Source organism: Myotis nattereri (genome assembly GCF_964212035.1).
Source record: "Myotis nattereri genome assembly, chromosome: 15".
In the NCBI taxonomy this organism is placed as follows: Eukaryota; Metazoa; Chordata; class Mammalia; order Chiroptera; family Vespertilionidae; genus Myotis; species Myotis nattereri.
This window is the reverse complement of record NC_138090.1, coordinates 42997101-43024778: the sequence shown is the minus strand read 5'-3', so window position 1 is coordinate 43024778 and position 27678 is coordinate 42997101. Positions and strand designations below refer to the sequence as shown.

At 43.2% G+C, this 27678-nt stretch overlaps 1 protein-coding gene across 1 annotated transcript in view; it reads left to right on the top strand.

The window, feature by feature from the left end:
- LOC308530605 (cell adhesion molecule CEACAM1-like) overlaps positions 1-27678 on the top strand; it is a gene marked incomplete at both ends in the record, with an annotated part of 106252 nt that overhangs the window by 14473 nt on the left and 64101 nt on the right. The window contains 2 exons of the mRNA XM_081107314.1: positions 20755-20988; positions 24407-24652. Of these exons, the coding sequence (XP_080963440.1) occupies positions 20755-20988; positions 24407-24652 (480 nt within the window). The remainder of the gene's footprint in view (positions 1-20754; positions 20989-24406; positions 24653-27678) is intronic.

The following is a 27678-nucleotide window of genomic DNA, read 5'->3' as shown; positions in this document are numbered from 1 at the left end:
CAAATATCTCTTCAAAGTCCTGCTTTCCATTCCTTTGGATATAAAAGCAGAAGTGAGGTTGCTGGACCACATGGTACATGATAAGTCTGTTTCTTATCTGCCTCCAAATTGTTTTCTATAGTAGCAGCACCATTTTGTGTTTTCACCTACAGTGGGTCCGGATCCAATTTTTCCACTTTGTGCCTACACAGGTTATTTTCTATGTTTCCAACAGTGACCATCCTAATGGGTATACAAAGGTATCTCATTGTTGTTTGGATTTGATTTCTCTAAGGATCAATGATGTTGGATATCTATTCACTAGAGGCCCGATGAACATCATCCGTGCAAGGGGCTGGGCCCTCGCAGCCCCGATTTCCTCAGCCGCCTGCCTTGCGGCCTCACCCTCTGCCCACTGGTGATTCTGGAAAGTCATTCCGCTGTCCGGTCTAATTAGCATTTTATCTATTATATAGGATAAGCATGCTGGCCATTTGTATGTCATCTTTGGAGAAATATGTGTTCAAATGTTTTGACCATTTTTTAATCAGGTTATTTGATTTTGTTGTTGAGTTGTAGGAGTATTTGCATATTCTAGACATTAACCCCTCATCTTATATATGACTTGCAAAGTATTTTCTACCATTTCATAGGTCACCTTTCACTCTGTTGATTGTGTCCTTTGATGAACAGAAGTTTTTCATTTTGATAATATCCGACTTACCTATTTTTCTTTTTTTCCTGTATTCTTAGAGTCTTATTCAAGAAATCATTTCAAATTCAATGTCATGATGCTTCCCTCTATAATTTCTTAAATAAGTTTTGTAGTTTTAGGTTTCACATTTAGGATTCAATCCCATTTTGACTTAATTGTTGTTTATGGTATAAGCGATAGTCCACTCCATTTGTTTGCATGTGGATGCTGCTGTTCAACACCATTTGTTGAAAAGACTGTCTTTTCTCCATTGAGCAGTCTTGGCTTCTTTGTCAAAACCATTTGATTGTGCCTTTTGACAAATAGAAGTCTTTATGCTAGTGTCACCATATTTTGGTTACTTCAGCTTTGTTGAAAAATTTGAAATTAGTAAGTGTAAGATGTCCAATATTGTTCTTTTTTCTTAGATTATTGAAATAATTTGTGGGTCCATTGAAACTGGTTATGAATTTTAAAGTGGATTTTCCTTTTTCTAAAAAAATTCATAGAGAATTATATAAGGATCATATCAAATAGGAAGATATTTGAGGTTCTTCCAACCCGTGAACATGGATATTTTCAAGGTATTTTGTTTCTTCTTTACTTTCTTTCAGAGACATTTGGTAGTTTCAGTGTATATATCTTCATCTTATTAATTAACTTAATTCTTTTTTTTGCATTTTTTTTATTGCTTAAAGTATTACAAAGAGTATTACATAAGTCTCCTTTTTTTCCCCTCCGCCCTTGACAATCCCCTGGCTTCCCCTACCCCCAAGTGTCTTATGTCCATTGGTTATGCTTATATGCATGCATACAAGTTCCTTGGTTGCTCTCTTACCCACCCCCCTTCTACCCTCCCACTCTCCCCGGCCTTCCTGCTGTGGTTTGACAGTCTGTTTGAGGCAGTTCTGCCTCTGTATCTATTTTGTTCATAAGTTTATACTGGTCTTTATTAACCAGAAATGAGTGAGATCATGTGGTATTTTTCCTTCATTGACTGGCTTATTTCACTTAGCATCATGCTCTCCAGTTCCATCCATGCTGTTTCAAATGGTAAGAGTTCCTTCTTTTTTACAGCAGCATAGTATTCCATTGTGTAGATGTACCACGGTTTTCTAATCCATTCATCTACAGATGGGCACTTAGGCTGTTTCCAGATCTTACCTATGGTGAATTGTGCTGCTATGAACATAGGGGTGCATATATCCTTTCTGACTGGTGTTTCTGGTTTCTTGGGATATATTCCTAGAAGTGGGATCACAAGGTCAAATGGGAGTTCCATTTGTAGTTTTTTGAGGAAACTCCATACTGTCTTCCACAGTGGCTGCACCAGTCTGCATTCCCACCAGCAGTGCACAAGTGTTCCTTTTTCTCCACATCCTCTCCAGCACTTGTCGTTTGTTGATTTGTTGATGATAGCCAGTCTGACAGGTGTGAGATGGTACCTCATAGTTGTTTTGATTTGCATCTCTCGGATGATTAGTGACTTAGAGCATGTTTTCATATGTCTCTTGGCTTTCTGAATGTCCGCTTTTGAAAGGTGTCTATTTACATCCTTTGCCCATTTTTTGAATGGATTGTTTATCTTCCTTTTGTTAAGTTGTATGAGTTCCCTATAAATTTTGGAGAATAGGCCCTTATCAGATATGACATTGGCAAATATGCTTTCCCACGCAGTGGGATTTCTTGTTGTTTTGTTGATGGTTTCTTTTGCTGTGCAGAAGCTTTTTATTTTGATGTAGTCCCATTTGTTTATTTTCTCTTTAGTTTATGCATTATTAACTTAATTCTAAGTATTCTAGTCTCTCTGATGCTATTTTAAATGGAACTGTTCTCTTAATTTTGTTTTGGCATTGTTCATTTTTGTTGGAAAAAAATGGAAATGATGCTATGTGTTGATTTTGTCTCCAACAACCTTCCCTTTTTTTCAGATCTTAAAAACTTTTTTTTTTGTGTGTGTGTGTATCTGTTGTGAAATTTTTAGGGTTTCCTATGCATGATTTTGTTGTCTTTTTAAAAGATAATTTTTACTTCTTCCTTTTCAATTTGGATACCTCTTATTTTATCATCTTGTGTGATTTTTCCAGGCAGTTCTTCCACTACTATAGTGAATAAGTAGGAAAAACAGCATCCTCACCCTAACTGTTTTGGCTCAGTGGATAGAGCGTTGGCCTGCGGACTGAAGAGTCCCAGGTTCAATTCTGGTCCAGGGCATGTACCTGGGCTGTGGGAACAACCCCAGTAGGAGCTGTGCAGGAGGCAGCTGATTGATGTTTCTCTCTCATCCATGTATCTAACTCTCTATCCCTCTCCACTCCTCTCTGTAAAAAATCAATAAAGTATATTTTTTTAAAAAAGAAAAACAGCATCCTTGTCTTGCTCATGATGTTAGTAACATTTTCCAAGTTTCTCCATAGAATGTTGGGTTAGCTGTGGGCTTTCATGTGTCGCCTTTATCATATTGAATAGTTTCCTTCTATTCCTATAGCTCCTGTCTTTTGTTAAAACTACAACCACTTCTCTCTAGAGAATTACTTTACCATTATATGCAAACTGCTGGCCAGGAAATAAAGTCCTTTTAGATTGAAAAGTCATTTAGCTGGAACTTCTCCGGTTCTAAGATCATGAAGTCTGGGTTGGGCCATCTTTATTGCCTAATGAATTATTTAAAAAGAGGTAAATGCCTTTTCACTTTCTATAAAGTTCCCTTGGCCCCAGAGATGGACAGAGGTGGTAGCCTGCCTTCCAAAACATACATGGAATTTTACATAAAGAGTGGGACCTCATCTTTTTTTGATGTTAATGACAGAAAGAATTAATAAAAGCTCATGAGAGGAAAATACTACCAGATGATGAGGGTATAGGAAACATCAGCTGGGAAGGTATTCCCTATGCTGATATTACAGAGATGTCTTGGGAACAAGTCAGGGGTCTCCCTGGGATTATGTGGGGTCAGAGAAGAAGTGCAGCCCTCTCCTTACACATTATCACCTGAACAAAGACAATTGTCCTTCTGCAGAGATGAGGACCATCCTCTGGTGACCTTTAGAGAGCTCACTGGGGACTGTGAGTGGCTGAGATGTCTCAGAATGTAGCAGGACCCCAAGTCCCAAGCCCACTCTCAATTAGTCCTTGGTCTTTTCGCAGAGCCCAGAAGAGTGTGCACCCTCCTAGAGAGCAACACCACAGTCACAGAGAATGAGAATGCTGTGGTCTTGACATGCTACTCAACTGTGATCCTCACCCAATTATTCTTCAATAACATGAGTCTGTAAGAGCATGAAGCTGTCCTGGAGCAACAGAACCCTAACCATAGACCCTGTCAGGAGGGAGGATGCTGGGACTACCATTGTGAATTGTCCAAACCCATCAGTTCTGCTGAAAGTGAAGCGGTTGAGCTGGATGTAAAATATTAGTGACGCTACATTCCTCCTCTATGTTATTTAACTCTGAATAATTTTTTTTCAGCCTTGAAATAAATTTGTTGTGAAGGTGGAAAATCCTGAGAAGACTTGAACTGAGTCAATAAATCCTCAAAAATCAGAGCTAGCATTGAGTTTATTTTTGACTGAAGCTAACATTCCACACCAGATCCCACCTCTGGTTGGTCCCAATAGCACCATCTCCACAGTGAAGCTGACACCGAGTCCCTCCCAGCAAGGGCAGTGGTCATGTGATGACCAGTGGGAGCATGTGATAAGCTTCCAGGAGTCCAAGCTCTGTCCCTTCTCCAATGGGTCCTGTGGAGGATACCTGGACACTGTTTAGGACAGCAAGAATGTACAGGAGGACTCCCATGTGGGTATCAACACTGATCTTTTTCTTCCTGTTTTACTTCTCCCAAAATATTTCTAAGGCCCTCTTAAATACTTTTTTGTGTGTGTGTGTCAGTGGATCAATTTCCATAAGTTCAGTAGGACACTGTCTTCCTTGTTAATAGGATATAATTGGAAATGCTGGTTATACAACCAAGGTTTTGGCTCAAATGTCCTAGTTCCCACTCATATCCTGAGAATTAGAAATGACTTCACTCTGTATGGAGCTTAGTTCCTCCTGATGGGTATTTTGGGTATCTCTTGAGGAAGAGGGCATCTCCCAAGCTATAGAGACTACAGGGGAAGTGGAAAGGTGAGGCTTCCTAGCCTCAAGGGGCTGTTAGAACTCCCATCTTAGGTTTCTAGAAACATGTGCAACAGAGCAAACTATGTGTGAATGTCATTCTTCTGCTCTTAGGTCACTAATCAGCCAAATTGAGTGACACCAGCCCGGATATAGGATCAAAAATACTCTTCTTTCTTTGAGATTTCCTTTGATCAAAGGGAAGGTGAATATAGAGGGAAATGTAATGTCCCCATGGAAAACTCCAATTGCACATCCTCCTGGGAGGTCAGATCCTGGCTCTGTTCAGGGACTCTCGGCTATTTTTCACCTGCTTATAAATGCAAGAACTGATGAAGATGCAAACTGAATCTTGTCTGAAAGATATTTAATGGTGTTTCCCTCCACTGTGCAGAAAGCCTTTTTGTTATGACCAGGGGTGCCTTCATGTTTCCTCTGAATCACTTATGTTTAAATGGGTTCTTCCTGACTGCAGGCCTCTGACCTCCATAGTTTGAGTGCATTTTCTTCAAAAATATAATCGCAATTTGCAATTGCAGGTTTTTTCTCTGCCCTTTTGAAATATACCTAGTCTTCATAAAATCTTCTTGCCAGTGTTATGTCCCATAGAATATTTGTCTCAAGAGCCTGGGCCCACCCTTTTGAAATTTAATCCTCTTGGTGTCCCTGTGCCCCGTCACTGAGGGAGGGTAGCAGCCTAACTTCGGTGAGGACATTTACAGCCAAGAGGTGAAAGGACCTCCTCTCAGGATTTCATGAGAAGTTTTACTTTTCTTTTGTGTAAAGCCAACTAGCAAACACAGATGCCTATAATTCCTGCTGCCATTCTTAAAATCTCCCCAGCCTTTTATTTTGAAGGTGTTGAGCTCAGTCTCACTGTCCTATTGCATGGTCGGTCTTCAATAAAGTGTTTCTTGCCTCTTTCAATTTGCCCAATGCATGTTTTCCTTTGACATCACCTACCTATAAGTAGCTGATCCTGTCATCTTGTTCATCTTACCTTATTTTCAAATTTAAAAATATTTCCTTATCTGGCTATAATCCTCCAAATAAATGATTCTTACTTGCCTCCCTCACTTCTGACTTACCCTCCAAAACAGATGACCTGACTGCCCAGATCATTCTGTAGCCCCAGGTTGCCTTGGAGTGGCCTTTGTCCCAGAATCTGAGTGTACCTTCACAGCAGGCTAACCATTAAGAGTATTCTCATTCCACATGCATTTTAACTGCACTTTCAAGGGAAAGGTCACAGAGATTTAAAAAAAAAATATGTCATAAAGCTCAAGTAGTCCAGTAAATATGCAGGATCTTCGTCATGTCAGTCATGCGCAGGCCTGCAGTCAACGACCTTATTTTGAGCCCTCTGTGACCTGGAGCTCAGGCCAGATATCACTGTCCTTATTCTTTCTTGTTTATACAAACTCCATGTGCCTGTTCTTAAAGACTCCATAACCAGAATCAGGGAAATCAGAAATAAATCTCTCTTCTGGTTCTATTTATTTTTCTGCTCTTTTTGGCCTCAGTGGTATTTAGCTGAAATCCTTGGATACCTGGCCAGAGAAGGATTGTGGATAAGAAAATGTGGGCATGAGGGGGGAAATGGAGGGATGGTGTCTTCTCAGAGTCAGGATGAGAAATTATAAAACCTGGGAAGGTTTGGATGTTGTGCATTATAAGGGTTCAAGGGGACTAGGGTGCCATGGAATAGGGCTTTTGGGTGACTCAGAATGGAGTTTAGAATTATGAGTGAGAGGCCAACGTAGCTATTGAGGGAAAAACCACTGGAGGTGGTGCAGCGAAAGGTGGGGGAGTCTCATTCCCTTAGACTTGGATGGCCATGACGGGTGAGGTACAAGGTAATGAAAATGAAAAGGTAGTTGAAGACTCCGTAAAATGCCCTGACATTAGGACAGGAGGGAGCACCAGGCTGGTAGAGGACATGTGGTAGTCCCAAGGGGGAGAAGTAGATGAGCATCCAGTTGGTTACTAGGAGTCTGAGGAGAAATGAGGAATTGTAGAACAGGTACACTATGAACATAGAAGATGATTCCTGGGAGTTCGGAATTTGTATCAGGAAGGGAGTTGTATTGCACAGTAGTCAGCCTAGAAAAGGGGTTGCCTGGAACTGGGGTAAGGTGGGGAATGCACGGAAGGATTGGAGTTGAAGAAAAAATTGGGGGACTGAGGTTTCCAGTCTCCAGTTTTGACCCAGTAGGGGCATGTGCAACTTGATCTCAAAGCATTGTCCAGAGGCAGTGTTGTCCACATGACCTGGGAGTGACATGTAAGGACCAGTTTAATTCTCATACCACTAGACGTGGCTCAGCTAATTCAACAAGTTAGTCGTGTTCCAGGGCATTTGTGTGTCAGTGAGTAAATCTGACTAGGAGCCTCAGGATAGTCAAGGGAGTAGCTGATGGTGTATGTTGGGGGAGGAGGAATTGAGGGCCAGGATAAACTGGAGTGAGTGGAGCCTTTTCCTTCTTTCTTGACCAGTCAAAGTGAACCTCTGTGATTACACATCTGAGACCTCTGTGACAGGTCACAGGAATGGAGTGGTAGTTGCCCATGGTCTTTGCCACCTGTTCTCATCTAATGCAGGCTGTGTCACTTCCATCTGTGATGGATGCTTCTCTCCCCACCTGACATTCTGTTGGGGGGTGTGATAGAACCCAGATCATGATGAGCAGTTCTGGCTACTGGGTCAACTTACTGCCCATGTTCAGACTGTCTGTCTCTCCTGAGGCCTAGAAGCTGGTCAATGGCTGTTGTTCTATTGCCTTAGAATAGAACCAAACTGTAGAAATGTGCATGTCACTCTTTATGAGGTATTACAAGAGGCTTAACAAAGCACCGTTCATTCTCCTAAAATCTATAAGATGAAGGTACAAGCACAGAAATTTCTCCTTTACTCTGGAGGGTACCATCCATCATGGCCCAGACTATTGGAGCCAAGAGGGCCTCATAGATGTGTCAGACCCCTGAATGGTCAGAGTCATGGATGTCCTTAAGTTCATACTTTGCATAAACTGCTGATCATTAGAATTGACCCTGACACTGTTGTCACTGTCATCACTGATGTCATTGTAATAGAGCATCAACATCATCAGGAATCCACTTCCACCCTTCAGAGCACAGATGTCTTACTAAGGCACTTAGAAATCTTATTGTTTTGTTCTCTTTAGTGGGAGAGTCACTGGTTCTCACATTGAGGATGACTGTAGGTCTCTAGGTATTTTATGACTTAAATATGGGATGAAATTAACTTCAGGATGAACACATTCATTTGCCCTGCTAGGGAGGGCCAACTTCATGGGATCCCAATCTGTGAAGTCACTTAGAAGGGCCTGCAGTAGGTTTAATACTTTGCTTATGCCATTTTGAAATTCTCTTTTTTTCTTTATTGATGAACTTATTACATATGTGTCCTTATCCACCATTGTTGAAATTCTTAATGACACTCACTTTACTTGCTTACATCCCTAGCAGAGAACCTGGGCTGGAAAAAATGGTTTGAGCCTGGCCGGTGTGGCTCAGTGGATGAGAACACACCTATGAACCAGGAGTTCATGGTTCCATTCCCACTCAGTGCACATGCTCAGTTTGCAGACTTGATCCCCAGTGTGAGGCATGCAGGAGAAAGCCAATGATTCTCTGTCATCTCTGATGTTTCTGACTCTCTCTACCTCTCCCTTCCTCTCTTAAATCAATTAAAAAAAAATTAAGAAAAAATGGTTTGACCTTATTTGGGAGGTGCAAGTTGTAATTTGGCCACCAGAGGACGGCACCAAAACAAAGTAACCTAAAGGAGCTGAGAAGGAATGTGAAGGGGTTTTGTCTTTCTCTATTCTAATGAGCAGGACCACCCCTTTCCCACCCCTGTAGCTCGCAGAAGGAAGGTTCTCCATCTATGATGTATTTCCGAGATTTGAATTTAAAGAAATCACAGAAAGTTGGCTTAAATGTGAAGAGGATTAAACAGATATAATAAAGTATACACTAAATATTGGTCTTCAGGAAACTAAAGAATATTGTTTTGTCTCCTCAGGGTCCTTGAGATATCATATGAATTAAGAATGATATTTTTATTTGTTTAAAAATGCCTTTGGGCGCAAGCAGAGAAGGCTGGCAGCTGAGAACAGGATTGACTTTTTCAATTGGGAGGGAGTCTCAAGCTCCTGACTGCTCTGAACTCCAGTTCTGGGCGAGTCTCTGGGGACCCAGACTCATAAGGGAGAAACTGGACTGTCTGGCAGCGGTCGGAACTCGAGGACAGCTTTCTCTCGGAGGTGCTTGCAGCAATTGCCAGGACACTGAGAAACGGGGGCCTCTGAGGGCAGCACTGAGAGCAGCCATAACTGCTTGCTCCACCCTGTTGATCCCCTGCTACCCCACCCCGCCTAAGCTGTGCATGGAGGCTTTTGCCTCTAAAAGGCCGGGCCCTTTGCAATCTGATAATTACCTAACAAACTGTAGCTGGCTGAAGGCACCATTTTAGCTTGTATTGTTTCACAGCTGGCTCCTGCTGGATAGCCTCAGACAGAAGCTAAATTAGCACCTCCATAGAGATCCAAGAGCCAGTGTGCCCAGGGGTCAGAGGGGGACCATTCTGATTGCAGCTCCACGGATCCATAAATAACACACTCAGGGGGCAGAATCAGTGAGCACCAAAGCCCCATTGAAGCAAGTCTTGCCCTGGAGGGGTGTCTCCAGCACAGAAGTTCTCCATTGCAGACACAGCTAATTCTCACAGCCAATTCGCCTGGAGGTCAATCCCTCCCAGTGTTACCTACAATAATCATGGCTTAACTACAACAAGACTGTGCAGAAAGCCCACAAGGGGGTGCACCAAGGGTGTCTACCTCAGGCAATTGGGGAGACTGAGCCACTGGGCCCTATAGGACACTTAGCACAGAAAGCCACTCTATTGACACAGCGAGGCATAAAAAAATGTGGAGACAAAGAAAAAGGACACACATGACAGAAATGGAGGAAAGTAAACTACTGGATATAGAGTTCGAAACCACACTTTTAAGGTTTTTCAAGAACTTTCGAGAAACCACCGATAAACTTAATGAGACCCTCAAGAATTCTAATGAGACTCTTGAGGTTGTGATAAAGGACCAACTAGAAATTCAGCATACACTAACTGAAATATAGAATATTATACAGACTCCCAACAGCAGACTAGAAGATCACAAGAATCAAGTCAAAGCTTTGAAATACAAAGAAGCAAAAACCACCCATCCAGAAAAGCAAAATGAAAAAAGAATCCAAAAATACAAAGATAGTGTAAGGAACCTCTGGGACAGCTTCAAGCATACCAACATCTGCATTATAGGGGTGCCAGAAGAAGAGAGAGAGCAAGATATTGAAAAGCTATTTGAAGAAATAATGACAGGAAACTTGTTCTACCTGGTGAAAGAAATAGACTTACAAGTCCAGGAAGCGCAGGGAACCCCAAACAAAAGGAATCCAAAGAGGACCACACCAAGACACAACATATTTAAAATGCAAAGAGTAAAAGACGAAGAGAGAATCTTAAAAGCAGCAAGAGAAAGACAGTCAATTACCTACAAGGGAGTACCCATACGACTGTCAGCTGATTTCTCAACAGAAACTTTTCAGGCAGAAGGGAGTGGCAAGAAATATTCAAAGTGATGAATGCCAAGAACCTACAACCAAGATTACTTTATCCAGCAAAGCTATAATTCAGAATTGAAGGTCAGATAAAGAGCTTCACCGATAAGAAAAAGCTAAAGGAGTTCATTACCACCAAACCAGTATTATATGAAATGCTAAAATGTATCATTTAAGAAGAGGAAGAAGAAGAAAAAGTAAAGATACAAATTATGAAGAACAAATACACATCTATCATCAAGTGAATCTAAAAATCAAGAGAATACATAATCTGATGAACAGAATAAACTGGTGATTATAATAGAATCAGGGGCATAGATAGGGAGTGGACTGACTATTCTTGGTGGGGGGAAGGGTGTGGGAGATGCAGGAAGAGACTGGACAAAAATCATGCACCTATGGATGAGACAGTGTGGGGGAGTGAGGGCAGAGGGTGTGGTGGGAACCGGGTGTAAGGGAGCTATGGGGATAAAAGAGGAACAACTGTAATAATCTGAACAATAAAGATTTAATTTATAAAATAATCATAAAAAATAAAAATGCCTTTGGGATTACAATATATTTTACTTAATCTGCAGACGGCTTTGAGTAGTATGGACAGTTAACAATATTGAATGTTCTAATTTACAGTGTTGTTGTTAATGAGGATGGACTTTCAAAGAAGCCATTGCTTTGTTCCTTTTTTCTTCAATCTTTTTGTACTCATTCTTCTGAGAGAGTTCATAAACCTCTCCTAGCCCCGGAATCCCTCAGGTGAGGACAGGACATGGGTTCCAGAACTTTAGATCCAGGGCCTAAGTAAGGGGCTGAAGTATGGTGGAGTCTTTCCCTGACCCTTCCATTTTCCCCCTCTGGTGTAACTGGCTGTTAACCCCATGGATGTCTCTATTCTGTTGAGCATCAGTCTTTTTTCTACCAACTCTAGCTCAACTGGAACAATATTGTCCTGTATAAATAAGAACATTTTAAAAAACAAATAAGAACCTGATTTACTAGAAACCTCCCATTTTAAGTATACTAGTGACTGGTTCATTTGACACATCACTAGTCTGTCAGAAATATTTGAAAGTCATTCCAAGAAATGTAGTCAAATTATAGTAAGAAGTTAGGAATATTCCTTGGCATGTAGAATGGGGAAACTGAGAAAGAGAGTTGACTAAACTGGCGTAGAAATTTACAGCCAGATGCCGAAGGTCACCAGGGCAGAAAGCCTCGGGTACCTAGCAATGGGCAAAACTGATCTTAGACCTTGCCTTCAGAGTGGCCTTTTCTTCCCAGGCATACCATTGGTTGTGTGACTTAGACTTTCTGTCCTGCTGTTGAAGAATCAGTGGAGACCACGATCTGAAAAGGCAAACCTGGAAATGCTGATAAAATATTCTATTGAGATGTTCCCTGAGACTTCTCCTAAATCACCAGCTTTGAAAAGTAGATAGATCCCCTCAAGAAAAAGAAGCCAGCATGTGCCCCTCTTGGGGCAGACCCACTCAAATCTCCTTTTCCAGTGAATTTTCTTTCACCTAAACCATAAGTGATACCCAGGAGACTTGCAACTAGGGGAACAATAGGCAGCACTAGCTCATCTTGTACTAACCCCCTGAACTTGTCCCCAAGTCTCCTTGCCTCCGACTCTCCAGTGAGCTGATAGCAACCTTGGATAGACTCACTTCTTTCCCATAACGTTTATAGAGAGCCGAAGCAGCCACACCTTGTCTCTCTCCTACTGCTTCTTGTATCCCAGACCCTTCCTTGTGTCACTGCCCCCAGCTTTAATAAACGTCGTCTCCAAATCACCTAGACTCATATTCTGCAATCTTTCCTGCATGAAGTCAAGTACCTGCACACTACCAGCTGGTCTTAGGCAACTTCGCTCAGGGCCTGGCTTTTTTTTCTGATAACATTTTGAAATGTAGAGGGAATGCTATTGCAAAAGGAGGAAAGGCATCTGAGAGTGTTCTTTAAAAATATTTGTATGGCTCTAACCAGTTTAGCTCAGTGGATAGAGCATCAGCCTGCAGACTGAAGGATCCCAGGTTCGATTCTGGTCAAGGACATGTACCATGGTTGTGGGCACATCCCAAGTGGAGGGTGTGCAGGAGGCAGCTCATTGATGTTTCTCTCTCATGGATGTTTCCAACTCTCTATCCTTCTTCTTTACTCTCTGTAAAAAATCAATTAAATATATAAAAAAAATTGTATTTATTTCGGAGAGGAAGGGAAAGGGAGAAAGAGATAGAAACATCAATGATGAGAGAGAATCATTGATTGGCTACCCCCTGCATAGCCCACACTGGAGGTTGAGCCCACAACCAAGGCAATTTCCCTGACTGGGAATGGAAATGTGACCTCTTGGTTCATAGGTTGATGATCAATCATGGAGCCATGGCAGCCTGGCTAGGTGTTTTTAAGAGAAGTTAAAAGTAACTAGTTTGACCTAACAAGTTAATTATTTCTGAATGAGTAAAAAGAGGCAAACTGAAAACAAGGGAAGCTGTAAAGGTTAGTGGAAAAGGAATATTGAGAAATTTTATATAGAAATGCCAGAACCTAATTATGGGGATATGCTTATACCCTAACCCAACAAAGACTACTAACCATATTAATTCACATGAAGCTGAAGCAGCTATAAAAACTTGTTCCTCTGTAACTGAAGCTGAGGCACAGGAAATTTACTTATGATAATCTTACTGTCACCCTGGTCTATGAAATTTTTGGATAGTAATTGTAATATGCACCATTAGGTTCTTACAGCCTTGTCCCCAAATATGATTACAGTTCCAATTGCACAACCAGCAGGAATCAGATTAATAATGAATGACCCTTGAGTGTTTCCAATGGGAAATAAGGGGAACATTGTAAATGAGAACTCATCTCATGATCAGATTGTGAAAACAGAAGAGGTGTATAGTTTGCCCTCAAACTATGATCAAGTGTTATACTACATGAAAAATACAAGAAATGAGACAGACAACAAAATTTGGATCACGATAGTTTAAAGGTTAGGAATGACAAATAAATGTTTTTCTTTATTTTTATTGTTGTTTTTTTGTTTGTTTGTTTAAATCCTAACCCAAGGATATTGTCTCCACTGATTTTTAGAAAGAGTAGGAGGGTGGGTGGGAGAGAGAAAAAGAGAGAGGGAGAGGAACATCGATGTGAGAAGAACACAATTAGCTGCTCCTGTATGCATCATGATTGGGACCAGGGATTGAACCTACAACCCAGACACATGACCTTGACCAGGAACTGCAGGCTGATACTCTTATCACTTAGCGACACTGGTCAGGGACAAAGTGTTTTTCTTAATGAAGACCAGTGGAACCTGACAGGCCCCCATTTACCTGCTTTTCACTTTTGAGAATATTTGAGCTTGACTTCCATCTAAGGTTACAGTCTTGCCCTATCCCCAATGGTCCATAGTTCAGCTAGATAAACTAAGACTTCCTAGTGATTAGCCTTTCTAGCACCATGAAACCACAATTTCCAACCAGAAGGTTGGTCATCAGTGAGTGATTCCGTTTGATTTATGACCCAAAGGGGGAGGTGTGGATAAAAATGGGGCCACGTACTAAAGCTGACAAGCTCAGAGGAGGCCTGCATAGCATGATTTGCAAAATCAGAGACTTCAAGTCACCACATAGGATGGCCTGAAATTACAACTTTCTAACTAGAATTGAATCATGGTGGGTAACTATGTCTTAGGTATTTTTTCCTACCAAAGCTGAATGTTTATGTTAACTGAATATGTCTACTGTCTTTTTGCATTCATGATAACTTACTTTTGGAATATCAGGAAAAATATTTATTTTTTTCCAGACCCTCATTGCACCAGAGGAGAAGCCACAAAACTCCTCATTGCTATTGTCATCATGTGAATTGTTAGCTGCTAACTACCTTCTATCAACCAATGCAAAAGACGTATGTGTCTATTTGTTTTACTTTTAATCCAATCTCAGAGATTACCCTGTTTTGCTTTCTCCCACCTTCCTAACCTATGACCAATGGATTTTATTTAACCTCTTATGCCTCCTGCTTTGATTGAAATGTATAACATAAGGTGCAAAACTGCCGTTTTTCACTGAGATTTTGCTTCCTGGCAATTGTCGTCAGTTGAATTCAAACTCATAAAAATCTCTACAGGTTTAAATATTTCTTACATTGGCAGCTGAAAATTCCAGGCTTCTAATCAAGATTTGGCCTTTATGGCAACCTGTCCTCACCCAGCAACTATCCAGAGGCCCGTCAGGGGTTGCGTCATTGGGACAAAAGACACTCTTATTGCCTATATCACTCAGAAAATTTCAAGAATTTAAACTGCTCTATCCTAAGAACCAGGAAATATCTTTCTATGAAATCACATGAGGAAACTGAGGCTTTTTGAGGTGGGATCACTTGCCCAGAGTCACACAGCCTGCAAGTGGACTCAACCATGCTATTTACTGTCTATTGGCACTTTACATCTATGCTCCACCCCTTTCTATATTTCCTCCTATACTAGAGGGGCTGAAAGGTTAAATACCACCTTTCCCACTTCTAATGACTTCGAATCCAGGTGTGAATTAATGTCAGGCTCTGACATGCACTTGCTTGTAATTTGGAATCTGGGAGGGAGAAGGGGCTGGGATTCCTGCACCTGATGGTTGGACTCTGCCAACAGAGCTTTATGCCAATATGCAGGTGTTTCTTTGCCTCTGGGTAGGGCTGTGGCAGTGGGACCTTGAAACTAGACTTTCCTTGTCAACTCATTGACTTCCATTTTTCTGGCCCTGCATTGGTTTTTCATGCACCTAATTCTGTGTGCTTACGACCTTTCTACACAAATGTTAGTGCCTGGTTTACTTGTAATAGTCCAAAATGGGAATCAACACAAATGTCCACGAATGGGCGAATGGCTAAACAAGTTTGGTGCATCCTACAAAGGAAGAGATCTGAGGGATTAGAAAGGAAAGAACTGTTTAAATATAATGGCATTGATTCTAGAAGACAGCATTTGCCCAAAATTACATATTATATGGTTCAAATTATGGAAACTGCAGAAAATGCAAACTCATCTATAATGACTGAAAGCAGGTAAGAGTTGGAGGGAGTGAGAGAGGGACAGAGTGAGGAGATTATAAGAGGTCCTGAGGAGGCTTTAAGAGTGAAGAACATGTTCATTTTCTTCATTGTAACAACTTCTCTGGTGCATGCATCTGGCAAAGCTTAATAATTTGTATACTTTCAATAGGGTAAGTTTATTGTATGCCAAGTAAAATTCAATAAATACTTTAAATTTAAATATACACATACAAAATATTGCTTAAAGAATATGTTGAATATAAAATTCAAAACTGTAACAGGACTTTTTTCTTGCACATTTTTCAGTTTATCCATCAATGGGGGTTGAGCTACACTACAGTCTTCAGCCTCCTCATGTGTCTGCTGTCCCACCTCAGCAGCACCCACAGCCCAGCAGGGTCCAAGCTCACCAGTATTACACAGTCCACATTCTTTCTCACTCTTCACATTGCCCACACTGGACTTTGAAAGCTCCTCCGTCCAGGCAGGCATCTGCCCACCAAAGTCCAGTCATCTGCAGGCAGCTCTTCCTCACCACCCTCTGTCCAACGGATGAATGGCCACTTCAGGTCTCAGCCAAGAGTTCACTTTCTCAGAAGTGCTCACTGTGTTCCCCAGACAAGCTTTGACTCAAGTACATACAAGTCTTTCTTCGTGATCCTTCTCTGGATTATAATTACATCTTTAGTGGTGTGATTTCTCTGAGAGCCTGTCTTTGTTACAAGGTAAACACCATGAGCACAGGTCCCACCTGTTTCCTGTTCTCTCAGGTCCCAAGACCCATCCAGGGTCTGACACATCACAGATGCTCAGTAAACACTCATTAAATGGATGAGAGAAACCACCCAAAGGAATCCTGTCACCCTCTGTGACACTTGTGGTCAAACTCTGTTCCTTACAGGCACGAAGACATTGGCGTCAGCATGGGAGGAGGCCACAAGTGTGTGAGGATAACCCAGGGATGGGTTTTTCCCCCTCACACAATCAGGGGGGAGGGATATATGACCAACTAAAACGGAAGAGTCAGACCTTTCTTCATTCCCAGAAAATCACAGCCCTCCCCATTTTTACCTTGTGAATGTTGTCTCATATTGCTGGGGCCTGGACAGCAGCCTCTGACCTTTGTCTTCTCACAAAGCCCTGACCTGGCAGAAACGCTGGATCTTTGAGACCAGAAAGAGGTACTACCATGGGGAAGAGAGCTCACACTGATCTCAAACTAATATGGGGATGACTCCCAAACCCAAGGTCCCTGGTCTGTGGGACACCTGCTTGTAGTCCCTGAACATCTCACCCACCCATGATGTCCTGGGAAGCAAGGGAAATTTCCTCAGCAGATGGGACAGAAGGACCCAGGATCTGGGGTTGCTTCCATCACAGAGGACTAGGGTCCCACAAGGGCCTCCCTTCCCCTAACAGAGGGACCCACAACTCCTGTGGATAACACTCCAAGTGGAGCTGCTTCAGATCCTGGGCCTTGTGGGGAGGACTACAGCAGAGGATGGAAAGGATCACAGGTGACTTGGATGCAACACCCCAATGCAGTGAAGGAGACACACAGGGCATTTGGGGGATCAGCCCTCCAGTTTGGCACACTCTACTAAAAGCCTCAGAAGAGACATCACCAGGTTCTGTAAATGAAACCTTTGGGACAGAGAGTTCCTCATGAAACAGCACATCCACCAGAGGGGACAGTTCTCATGACACCGGACTCATAGTACTCTGTACCCTCAGCCCCTCTGAGATGGAAGCAGCCCAGATCCTGTCCTCTTACTGGGCTCACCCTGCTCTGGGATGGAGTCCGGTGGCCTGGAGCCCACAGTGACTAGACCCCGACTGACTGGCCTTTAAGCTTGAAGGCCAGAGCCCACCTCTGCCCAGGTGTCAGGGTCGGCTCTCATTCTTTTGTCAGCATTCCTGGTACATCACCTGACATCGGCTGCAGGTGTCCTTCTGCTCTCCAGGGGGCGATATTTAAACATACAGACAACACAGGGAATTCACAGGTGAACCTGACTTTGCCTAAGGAGCTAGAGAAGGAGCCTGACTTCGATCCCCTGCTCCCACAGAGGCTTTTGGACCCCGCCCTCATGACTGCTGTATCCCACCTGCCACTTCTGGGGACTGTGAATAAAACAACGACAACAAAAAATGGGATGTAAATAAGCCTGACAAGCCCAGTGTGTCACATGGGAGTCATGACGAGCTCAGTGACCAAAATTAACTGCACAGGATGGTCTGATCACAAATTCCTAACAGGGCAGGTGATGTCAGGGAGTCATATCCCAGGGCTACGGCTTTGTTAGCAAAGGTCAGACTTTACCTTAAGTGAGCCCTCTTCCCTGTTCTTATGAATCTTGGATACCATACCGTTGACACATCAGAGGAGTTGTTTTTTTGCAAAATGATTTGAAGGCACACACTCTGGGAACAGCATATGAGACAACATACTTCTTAGGTTAGCTGGTTCCTTGCATAACCTCTCTATGTGCTGTAAATGTTAAGTATCCTGGACCAACCAGGGTAAAAAAAAAAAAAAAACAAAAAACAAAAAAAAACTGCGTTTCTCCATTTTGCTATTTATCAATTCTAGAGATTTCTTCACTTCCTAATTGATTTCACACGACTTTTTCCATCTTCTTTTTTTATTATAATGTATAAAATAAGTTGCACAACTCCCAAGATCAGGATTTGAAAACGTGTTCCAGGCATAGGGCATTAGCTTGGTTCAAATAAACTCATTAAAATCTTCACAGGTTGGGAAGTTCCTTACTTAAACAGGCCCAAGAGCACCTGCTTTCTCAGGGATCTATTTGCTGCTCCCTGTCCCATGCCTGGCACCACCCATGAACAAGGTGGGGTAATGAAAGGAAACTCCCCCAGGCAGAGGACAGACACCGCCCCAAGGTCACAGAGCACAGGAAAGGCTCAGCCAACAGAGAGGGAGGGGTCCCAGAAACTACCCCTGACGACCAGGGAGCCCACAGCCACCTGAGCTCCCATCACAGTCCTCTCTTCCCAGGACATGCAAGACACCTTCCTCTTCAATCCCAGGATCTTCAGGGCCTCCTGAGACTCCTGGACCTGGGTCTCTGTCCCTGGAAGCAAAGGCAGGCTAGTGACAACCTGAGATAGAGGGAGGGTCCCCTCTGCAGTCGTCATCCAGCTTGACCCCTTCTCACACCCACAGTCATCTCTGTGGCCTTCCTACTGGGAGGATATCCAACCTTCCCAATGCTTTGAGAACACGGGGCAGACCCAGTACCCAGCAGGGTTTCTGTGTCACAAACAGGAATAATCCCCAATTTGGGGCCTATGGTGCTCTTTGTGTGGTGCTGACAGACCCAAGACCAAGACACAGCAGAGGCCAATGCTGGGATGAGAAGATCATCCTCTCAGGGGACACGTTGCCTCATCAGCCTTGCTGTTGCAAGTGGGCTCCACAGGCCAGTAAGATCCACCTCCCCGGAGAGCTCGTCAGATGCAGAGTCTCTAGTCCACTGCATACCTGCAGCGTCAGAATCTGCATTTTAGGAGGATTTGGAGACCCTCCCTGTGCACAGAAGAGGGGGAACGGTGTCTCATCACGACATAACCAGATTTCATCCTGGTTGGGCATCACATTAGCTTGAAAGCTGCTGAAGCAGCATCTATGGTGTCACCTGGGCATCACAATCTCCACAAAGTTTCACAGGTGATCCGATGCACAGCGGTGGTGACATCCTGGTGACAAGAGGTCCAGAGGTGGCCCCAGAACTCCTGCTTTGAAGGGAAAAGTCAAATGTGAAAGATAGAGTGCTGTGGGGGAGGCTACTGTGCACCTGACTGGAAGCCATGGGGAATTCCCATGACATGGATGCCCCAGGCTGGTGCTTTTCCAAACAGAGCATGTGAGTGTGTGTGTGCTCGGCTACGTCAGCAGCTCCAAGGAAACCAAAATTTAGACGGATGGTAAGCTGGAAGAAGGAGAAAAGGGTGGCAAAAATGAAGGGAGGAGGAGGTGGGTCCTTGGCACAAACTCCGCCTTGGTGCACGTGACCAGGTAAGTGATCTTGCACCAGAGGAGGCCCAGGGCATAGTGAAGAGGAACAGCAGATCCCAACAGTTTGTACAGCGGTGTCTTTTAGCTTTCCTGGAATCCAAGCTCGTCTCGCCGAGGGAGAGACAGTGCAGGCAGCAGACACCATGGAGTCACTCTCAGCCCCTATTTTCAGAGGACCTGTCCCCTGGCAGGGGCTCCTGTTGGCTGGTAAGGAAGGAAAAATCCCTGGGGGTGGACTGAAGGAGGAAATACGGGGACTTGCTGGGGTCTCCTGGGGAGAACAGCGCTCTGAGAGTGGATGGAGGGCTTCTGTGTGGACCTGAGGGGAGAGGACAGGAGGCAGAGTAGGATGGGTAAGGGAGATGGGTAACAGGTAACTGGGAAATCTCATGATCTGGAAGTGGAATGATGCAGGGAAACTTCAGTTGCTGTTAATTCCTGAGTTATTCATTACTGAGTATTGAATTTTGGAAACTGATCATAGTAATAACAATTTATATCAGGTGGCACCACAGAAAAACTTAACCAGGAGTCCTAAACACCATCCTTACACCAGCCTCAGGAGAAATACATCCCAAGAGGTGCAGGACTCTGGGAACATTCATTCACCCACAGGTATTTGCAGCCTGTTGCAGGCACTGGGGATGCAAGATTGGAAAAGCACCGTCCCCATGGAGCTCATGTTCTGTGGGTGGAGAGAGATAAGAAAATATCTACATGTGATGTCAGGTATCCACAAGTGTTTTAAAAAGAACAACAAAGCAGTGAGAAGTCACAAAGGGGTTAACAGAGAGTCTTTAGGGAAGTGTTCAGTGAAGGTGCCTCCCATGGACACCCCTAAGTGTCAGCAGGGGTCTGAGGGCAGTGAGTGGGTGAGCTGAACAGACACCTGGAAAAGAGACTGAGAAACAGAAAAAAGTAACCGGTTCACAGGTGCTGAAGTATTGGTGGTCATGCTGTTGACCTTGACCACACTCACACCAACACACTCACACACACACAACAAGGCTGAGATGAAGAGACCTTTTCCAAATCCAGGGCCTCACCTTTCCATCCTAACATATACATCCAAATATTGATCAATTCCTCTCTTCCATCCTAGTTTCACTCTTAAATTTCTGGAGCCTGCCCACCACTGCCCAACTCTCGATTGTGTCAACCGATGCTGAAGAAGGGAAGGATGTGATTCTACATATCCGCAATAAGCCTCCCAATGTTTTAGTCTTCATGTGGTACCGGGGGGAAGACACATCCTACAAAAATCATATTGCAGGTCTTCGAACGTTCACAGGACGACACAGAACAGGGCCTGCAAACAGCGGTCGAGAGCAAATAAACTTTGATGGATCCTTGCTGATAAAGGGGGTCACCCTGCAAGACACAGGAAATTACACCTTAGAAGCCTACGTTCGAGGATCAAACACAGAAAAAGGATTTGGACGGCTCAATGTATACGGTGAGTGATTGCTCTCTGACCTCGGGGTGTTGGGTGGGGGAACACACAGGACTGACAGCCGTGGACTCACCTCCATCCCCATTTGCATCATCTCCCAGGTTGGGTTTGGTCATTTAGTGCAGGAAACACACAGTGGAGACAAACTTTCTAAGATCAGAGTTCCCTTCCCAGATTCCAGCCCTGCAGACATTCTCCACAGAGAAAAGGGCCAGTCTGATGGGAGTCGCTCAGCAGAGAAAGACCAGTCTCAGTCCGGTTCCCTCACCCCCTCCCCATGACCATGACACTGAGAAAGACCCTGCAGGGCTTGGCCAGGGCCTATCCTGAGGAGCCCCCTCCAATCCTCATAAAGAAGCTCAGCTTTGGCAGCTCAGCCCAAACCCCTGTCTCAGGGTTTCTGACTCCAGGGACCCTGGGGATCCTGTGTCAGGTTGGGGTTAACCTCCTGGGAAGGGCTGAGTGGGCGCAATGGTTTCCCAGGTGTCTGAGTCACAAGGTTTTGAGCTGCTCAGAAGCCAGAGCTCAGGCCCATGAGCCACATCTGGATAGGGGTGGTGCTTCACCTGGAACTGAGTGTGGCTAGCACAGATGGACAAGGTCGCCAGGCCATTTGTGAACTACACTGAAACATTTAGGAGAGTCCAGAGAAAGGTCAGAATCACAGGGAACAAAAAGGAGGAAAGATGCTCCTGGCAGCTCCTCACCCACCAGGGATCAGCCCAGGAGATTCTCTCTTGGAGTTGATCAATAACAGAGGCCCCTCATTTGAGCAGCTCCACTGTCCCAATGTTTAGTCAGATACTGTGAATATTTCATTGTTAATACACTGACACCCTGGCAGTCAAATGTTCATCGTACTGCATTGAGAGGAAACCAATGCACAGGGAGATATAGTCACTAAAGCAGAGCTACACAGACAATGAGAGTGACTCAAGGTCTGTCTGCAGCCATTACCTCTCCTCCATCCCAGAGAGATCCCTAAAGCAAACATTGGTTTTCAGTGATGACGAACCTTTTGATGTCCACGTGCAAGCATTTTGAAAACCCCTAACTTAACTCTGGGGCCATGTCACATATAGAAATTTTTTTGATATTTGCAAGCATAGTAAAACAAAGACTTATTTTTTTTATATTTATTTTTTAGATTTAAATGCCAATTAACAGAAAAATCAGCCAAAAAATGCGTTCATAGGTTACCACTGACACGCGTGTCATAGGTTCGCCATCACTGGTTTCGAGCTTCCCTGAGGCATCCCCAGTTCCTGAGAGAGAGACTGTGGTCTAGAAAATAACACAAATGGAGAATTAATTTATTTGTACTCTAGAACCAAATTACCTGCAGTAACAATCAGTCAGTGCTGGGAACACCCAGACCTTCCCCTCAGGTGGCTGAGCCACCCCTCTCTGCACTGGAGGTGAAACCACTGATTTGTTTCCTAATGTATTCGTGTCATTCCCACTGGATATAAAGGAAAGGACTTGGCCTGCTAGCTCCCCATTTTACACTTGTAACCAGCTAAGGGATGAAGATGTAACACTCGGTTGTTTTGATGAATTAGGAAGAAATAAATGGATACTGAAGGAAGTGATGTGCTAAAAGCTCTTCAGAGACTGAAACCTGGATGCAGAGTCCTTGGAATTCTGGCCACATGGGAAAGACTCCCTGTCACTCCAGGGATTGAGACCCATGTCTCAGACCCTTTGACAAAAATCTAACTTATCTAATCTTTTCTTGCCTGAGTTTCTAGTTTCATATTCAAGAAATCACTGCCAAATCCAATGCCATACTGCTTACCCCTATGTTCTCTTCTAAGAGTTTTATAATTTTAGCTCTTACCTTTAGGATTCAATCCATTTTGACTGAATTGTTGTGTATGGTATAAGCAACGGTCCCCTTTATTTGGTTGCATGTAGATATTGCTGTTCAACGGCATTTGTTCAAAAGACTGTCCTTTATCCATTGAACAGTCTTGGCTCCTTTATCAAAACCATTTGATTGTGTCTTTTGACAAATAGAAGTCTTTATACTACTGTAACTATTTTGGTTACTTCTACTTTGGAGTAAGATTTGAAATTAGTAACTGTGAGACCTCCAATTTCAATTCATCCTTTTTAAGGTTGTTGCAAACATTTGGGTTCCATTGAAATTCCACATAAAGTCTCAATGAATTTTTTTTTTTTATTTCTGAAAAAAGTAATTGGTATGTTCATAGGGATTGTTTCCAATAGGTAGATATTTGGTGGTCTTGGAATCAATGAACATGGATGTCTTTCCAGTTGTCTTTTTTTTTTTTTTTTTTTTTACTTTCAGAAATGTTTGGTAGTTTTCAGTGAATTCATCTTCCACCATGTTAGGTTTAACCCTAAGCATCTAGTGTTTATGATGCTATTGTTAATGAAATTATTTATTTTATTTGACGATTATTCATTTATTTTAAAGAATGGAAATGATGCTGAGTGTTGATTTTTTCTCTGGCGACTTCATCTTTTCGTTAGTTATAATAGTTGTTTTAGGTATGTATGTGATGAAATCTTCACGGTGTTCTACAATAAGATTATGTTGTCTTTTTTTAAAAGATATTTTCTTATTCCTCTCTAAATTGGATATCACTTATTACATCTTCTTTCCTGATTTTCCAGACTGGTTGAATTAGTGGAAAAACGGCATCCTTGTCTTATTCATGATCTTAGGACTGTTTTCAGAGGTTCTCCATGGAGTAATGTGTTAGCTGTGGACTTTCATGTGTGGTCTTTACCATATTAAGTAATGTCCTCCTATTCCTACAGTTTCCATCTTTTGTTAAAATCATAACCACTTCTCTTTAGTGATTTATTTTAGCATTATATGCAATCAGCAGGCCTGTAAATAAAGTCCCATTCAGACTGAGGAATCTTATAGATGGAACTTATCCAGGTCCAAGGTCATGAAGACTGGGTTGGGCATCTTTATTGCCTAATGAGTTATTTGACTATAATTAAATGCCCGTTCAATTTCTGTAAAGTCCCATTGGCACAAGTAGTGGGCAGAAGTGGTAAGATTGCCTTTCCCAACATACATGGAATTTTTAAGTCAAAAGAACTTCTAGGAAAGGGTCAGTAAAAGCTCATGAGAGGAAAACTCCACCTTAGAGTGACGTTATAGGACACATGGTCTGTGAAAGGTTTCCCTGTGTCGATACTACTAAGATGTCTATGGGAAGAGGTCAGGGGTGATCTAGGTTCAGAGAAGAGGTGAAACCTTTTCCCTACACATCGTCCCCTGAACAAAGACAATTTTCCTTCTGCGGAGATCACAACCATCCTCTGGTGACCTTTCAGAGGTCACAGTGGACTCTCAGTGGCTAAGATGTCTGAAGAGCTAGCATGGCCCAGGTCCCAAGCACACTCTCAATTAGCCATGCTCTCTATTTCTCCACAGAGCGAGTGAGAGTGCCCACCCTCCTAGTCAGCAAAACCACAGTCGTGGAGAATACGGATTCTGTGATCCTGATCTGCTACACAAATGCAGTCTCCATCCAGTGGTTTTTCAATGGCATGAAACTGTGGCAGACGTGGCGGAAGAAGCTGTCCTGGAACGACAGAACCCTCACCATTGACCCTGTCTGGAAGGAGGATGCTGGGAATTACCACTGTAACGTGTCCAACCCCATCAGTTTCGCTGCAAGTGAGCCAGTTGGGCTGCAAGTAAAATGTTGGTGACCCTCCTCTTCCCCTATATGTTACTAAACACTGAATAATCTTTTGTACCCTATAAATAGATTTGTTGTGAGAGTGGAAAGTCCTTAGAAGATTTGCATTGAGTCAATAAATGCTCAAAAAAGAGAGCTGACATTGTCATTATTATTGACTTAAGATGATAGTCTATACCAGACAGCACCTCTGTGTGGTCTAAGTTGCACCATCTGCAAAGTGGAGGTGACACCAAGTCTTCAAGAGAATCTCAGTGGCTGTGTGATTACCCTTGGTGCAGGTGATGAGTTAGCATAAATCCAAGCTCTGTCCCTCCTCCAGGGGGACATATAGTGGATGCGCAGCCACTGTTGTTGGCAATGGGAATGGACAGGAGGACGCCCATGTGGGTAACAACACTGATCTTTTTTTTCTCCCTGTTTGACTTATTTCAAAACATTTCTCAAGTCTTTTTGAGTATTTTCATTTATATGGCTACTGACTTATTTGCATAAAGTAAACAGGACTCTGTCTTCCTTGTTAATAGGGTATAATTGGAAACCTTAGTAACACAAACAAGGCTTTGGCTCAAATGTCCTAGTTAAGACTGATGCCCACAGAATTAGAAACGACCTCAACTTTCATGGAGAAAATTTGACCGGCAGGGTTTTTTTCGAATCTCTTGGATATGAGAGCATTACCCAAAGCTAGAGAGTGAGGCTTCCTAACCTCAAGAAGCTGTTAGAACTCCCATCTTTGGTTTCATAGAAAAACCTGCATCAAGCAAATTATGTGGTAAATGTCAGTTCTTCTGCACTTAAATCACTAATCAGGGCAAATCCAGTGACACCAGCCATGTTGTAGGATGGAGAATACTCTTCTTCCTTGGAGGTCACCTGCGGTCAAAACGAAGGTGACTGTAGAGAGCAAGGTAATGTCTCTATGGAGAACTCTAGAAGCACAGCATTCTGGGAGATCAGATCCTGGCTGTGTTCAGGAACTCTCACCTACTTTGCATCTGTTAATAAATTGATGGGAAATTGCACCTCTTTATACATTGCTGGAAATGATAAAGATGTCAACTGGGTCTTGGCTAAAAGAGATTTAGTTGTGTTTCTCCACTGTGCAGAAAGCAGTTTTGTTCTGAACTGGAAGCCTTAATGTTCCCTCAGAGTAACTAACCTTTACACAGTTTCTTCCTGACAACATGCCTCTGTCTTCCATTCTTACACCATTTATTTTATAAATATAATTAGGAATTGCAGGTTCTTTCTCTGCACTTTTGAAATATACGTAAGTCTCCTCAAAAGCTCTCTTGCCAGTGTTATGACCCAGAGAAAAACTGTCTCAGGGACCTGGCCCCATCCGTTTGAAATTTAATCCTCCTTGTGTCCCTGTGTCCCAGTCTCTGAGGGAGAGTAGCAGCCTAAGTTGTGTGGGGTCATTTACAACCAAGATGAGAAAAGACCTGATTCCAGGACTTGAGGAGATGGTTTACATTTCATTTCTGTAAAGCCCATTTCAAACACACATGCCTATAATTTCTTCTTCATTCCTAAAATCTCCCCAGCCTTTTCTTTCAGGGGTGTTGAGTTTCATCTCACTGCCCTATTGGAGGGTTCTGAAGAATGTCTTCCTTGCCTCTTTAAATGTGTTGGACACCTGTTTCACTTTGTCATCATCTGCCTGTAACTAGCTGATCATGTCATTTTGCTCACATGGTTGATCCTTACCTTATTTTCAAATCTTCCAATTTCTTTCCTTATCAGGCTAAAATCCTCCACATAAAGGTCTCCAGTTTCGCTGCCTTCCTTCTGAATTTACATCCACAGCAGCATCTGACGTGAATTCTTAGATGCTTTTGCAGCTCCAGGTAGCCTCAGGATATCCTTTGCACAAGAATTTGAGAAGACTTGCAGGCCTGAAAGGGCACACGTCCACAGGGACCAAACCATCAACAGTGTTCACAGTTATTTCCACTGCACCTTCAAGGAACAATATCACAGAGATTTTCACAGATATTCACTCTTGAACCTTAAAAACTCTAGTAAACATGCAGGTCCCTTACATGTCAGCCACCCACAGGCTGTCACTAAAAAATGCTCTTTTGTGTCCCCCGTGACATGGAGCTCAGGCAAGACAGGTGTCCTCATACATTGTTTTCTTCATTGTTTTTACAATCGCCAGGTGCATGTTCTTAGAGAATCCACATCTAGAACCTGGGAAATGGAAATAAATCTTTCCTGTGCCTTGTGGCCTCTGGGGTATTTAGTTATACTCCTTTGAGAGCTAGCCAGAGGTGGATTGTGGGTAAGCAGAAGTGGGTTTAGAGGGGAGCTGTTGAGGGATAGGATCTGTTCAGAGACAGGATGATAAATTGTAAAGCCTGGGGAGTTTGGAGATGTTAGGCACTATATGAGGTCAAGGGGAACTAAAGGTGCCCTGCAGGTGGGCTCTTTTGGGGAGGGGTCTGGAAGGGGCTGAGGGATATTTGTGAGGGTCTACTTTCTACATGTTGAGAGAGAAGCCACTGGAGTTGTTGTAGTGACGTGGGAATGCCGTTCTCCCAAACTTGGATAGGCGAAAGATGTGAGACACAGGGTTGGGGGAAGGAATAAGGTTCTTGAAGATTCATATTAGTGTCCTGACATTTGTGACAAGAGGGAGCACCAAATATACTGGCTGGCAGGAGTTACAGAATAGACATGAAATAAGAAACAAGAAGGAAAAGCAGATGAGCACCTTGTATTGAGTTTGGAGTCTGAATAGTGAGGAGGGATGGGGACACCTTGAATGCAGAAGATGAGCCTAGGGAATGTGGTATTTGAGCCAGGAAATTAGGTGAAGTCCAGGGTAGTCAGAATAGAACAGGGGTTGGCATGGAGCCTGGGGAAAGTGGGGAATGCAGGGCAATCTTGAGGTGGAGGATCAAATTGAGGGCCAGAGGTATCCATCCTCCAGCTCCAACCCAGGAGAGATGTCTGCATTTGATTCTCAAAGCAGTTTCCCCATGGCCTGAGA